General features: G+C 33.2%; 1 protein-coding gene across 2 annotated transcripts in view; it reads right to left on the bottom strand.

Moving 5' to 3' along the window:
• Positions 1-1,016: 1,016 nt before the first annotated feature.
• Positions 1,017-2,626, bottom strand: part of LOC126513733 (pancreatic alpha-amylase) — a 38,517-nt gene continuing 36,907 nt past the window's right edge. For both annotated transcript variants that reach the window (XM_050162248.1, XM_050162249.1), the window contains exon 10: positions 1,017-1,236. In XM_050162248.1, coding sequence (XP_050018205.1) covers positions 1,047-1,236 — 190 coding nt within the window. In that variant the 3' untranslated portion in view covers positions 1,017-1,046. The remainder of the gene's footprint in view (positions 1,237-2,626) is intronic.

The raw sequence follows: 2,626 nt of genomic DNA on the forward strand, positions 1-2,626 counted from the left end.
ACAATATCACTGTTTGCCTGCATAAGTCCCACAGAAGACTAGGGGCGCAAACATTCCACTGTGGATCAGACAATAACCGAAAGGTTCCAAAGCTTCATGAATGGCTTCTTAGCTGTTAGTCATTGATGGGGTGTATAGAGTCATATTCTTCAGTGATGTAACCACGGGCAATTGTTTTTAACAAGTAAATAACTTTCCACTCTCATTCATGGAGGTAATGTACTTACATGGCAGATATCAAAAATAGATTTGAACGTGAATGTCCATGGTTATGGGTGCATTAAAGTGAATGGGAAAGATGGAAGTTAGAAGATATAGGTGAATATTATGGGACTTTGATGTATGATCAGCATACATTACATGTATATATATATACATATATATTGTGAAATTAGGAAAAACTAATTTTTTCTTGAAATAAACATTTATAAGAAAAATTTGAATGAAGTGGTAGCTAGATAAAATTAAACAATGTTGCATTTCAAGGTGGTCAAAGGCATGTTTAATAAGTGATTAGATTGTGAGTTAATTTTTATTAAAAATAGTTTTTCATACAATGTCTAAAATTACTTGATGGACATTACATTAGTGTCAGAGCAATGTATTTCTCAGGATGAAATCAAAGTTCTGAGAATTTTCTTGGAAAAATAGATTTTCTGCTAATACATAGTAAACTTCGGATATTGTTATCTAATGAATACATGTGAGGTTTGTAATTTCTGCCTATTTCAGTGGATTGTTTATGGCTTTTAACTCAAGAAAAAAATTAAATTTAAGTTACTTATGAGCTAGTAACATTGTACAGCATGTAAAGGTGCTTTCCTGGGAAGCCTGATGGCTTAAGTATGATCAATAGAACATGGCAAAAACGTGAGAGGCAAAGCCATGACACAGGCTGTTCCAAAATCCTGCATATATTCTAGTTGTGAGATGTAAACATCATGCATGCACACATTATAATAAAGAAGAGAAAACAAAAAATAAAAAATCACATATAAGAAAAGAAACACACTCAGTTGATGCTTTATATGTATTTAATTTAGTTCTTACAATTTTGCTTCAACATGGATTGCAATAAATGGGTCTTCAGCAGAGTTACTAATATAAAATTGAGCTTTGCCATCATTGCCAACGTAGACTTTACTTCCCGTGCAATTGCCATCAATCTTATCTCCAGAAATGACATCACAGTATGTGCCAGCAGGAAGACCAGTCTGTAAAGTTGTTGACAAAGCCCTGGAAAAAAAGGGAGGATTTAACTTAAATTCAACCCATTCAAGCGCTGGAAAATCTGTTATCAATAAAACAAAAAAAAAAAAAGTCTCAAACTTGTGATATACATCAAAAAGGAATCAAGCGTCACCAAGAGAATCCCAGTAATAAGACTGTACATGGATTAGTAAGAGAATTCTCCAGACCAAAATCATTATAAATGTCTCTTAGTTTCATGGGCTATGGTGACTGCTACCTGACAAGGAAAGCTAGAGAACCCAGTGAATCTCAGTAGTAAAGAGCTCTTACAAGGACCTTCATTCTTTCCAGTCCGTGTTCTGCTGGATTTAAACTAATGACTCAAAAACATTAACAGCATCATTTTCTCCCAAAGTTATTAGATTACACGGCAACACAGAGGATTTATTCTAGGATTAAACATTATCTAGCATTTGTATGGATACATACAAGTTTGTATTAGGAAACTGTCTGTATAAAGTAATTCTGGTGTTCCCAAACCACTAGCCATGTGTTCTTTCAAAAAATTATGTACCTGATATTTTGTTTTTAACCAATAAATTATGGCTTGTTGGAAAGGTTCTCAATCTGATAGACAGCTGATTTAGAATTAAGAGAATTCACTGACTCCCAAAGAGCTTCTCTAAGTAAATATTATTTTTTGATTATTTGCTTTATTCTTTGAGAGACAGGATCTCTTCATGCATCCTTGACCTTAAACTCATGGCAATATGGGTCCTTCTGTCTGTTGGTATTCAAGACATTGGCCTCCACTCCTGGTATCTGAGCTAGACCACTACAGATAAGGGAACCACAGAGTAAGACTCAGATGAAAGAACCACAGTGGGAAGGACAATAATGAAAGTTTTAAAAGCAAAACTCAACAGCTTCTTGAAGACACTCATAGACCAGATTCAAAAGCACATATTTTTTTAAATATACAAAAACAAAAAGCTAGAACATTGAAGACAGTGTAAAGTATAGTGGATCAAAAAGTAGTGGCAAAGTAAATCCAGTCCTAATTTGATACATTGTTTAATGATGTGCATTCTTATATAATATTTATATGCTTTGTCAAATGTGCCAAATGAGCTTGCAAATATGAACACATGTTACTACCATTTTAAGCTAGGTTAAAAGATCTCAATACAAGATTGTGCTAAAAGAAAAAATATATAAACAAATATTGGTTTTCTTTGTACCCTGCACATTTATTATTTGGCATGAATTCATTATTTAAAGATTTTTCACATACAAAAAGTATAAATATACAGGAAAAGAGAAGAAAAATCTAAGCATATAATAGTATATGATCCCACCTTAACTGATACTGACTTACCAGTCGTCATTGTTAAAGACAATGAATCCTTTGTTTCCTCTGCCAAAAGCTACTTGG

This window comes from Alexandromys fortis, unplaced genomic scaffold, assembly GCF_014885135.2.
Source record: "Alexandromys fortis isolate MF-2015 unplaced genomic scaffold, M_Fortis_MF-2015_v1.1 scaffold_110, whole genome shotgun sequence".
Classification (NCBI taxonomy): domain Eukaryota; kingdom Metazoa; phylum Chordata; class Mammalia; order Rodentia; family Cricetidae; genus Alexandromys; species Alexandromys fortis.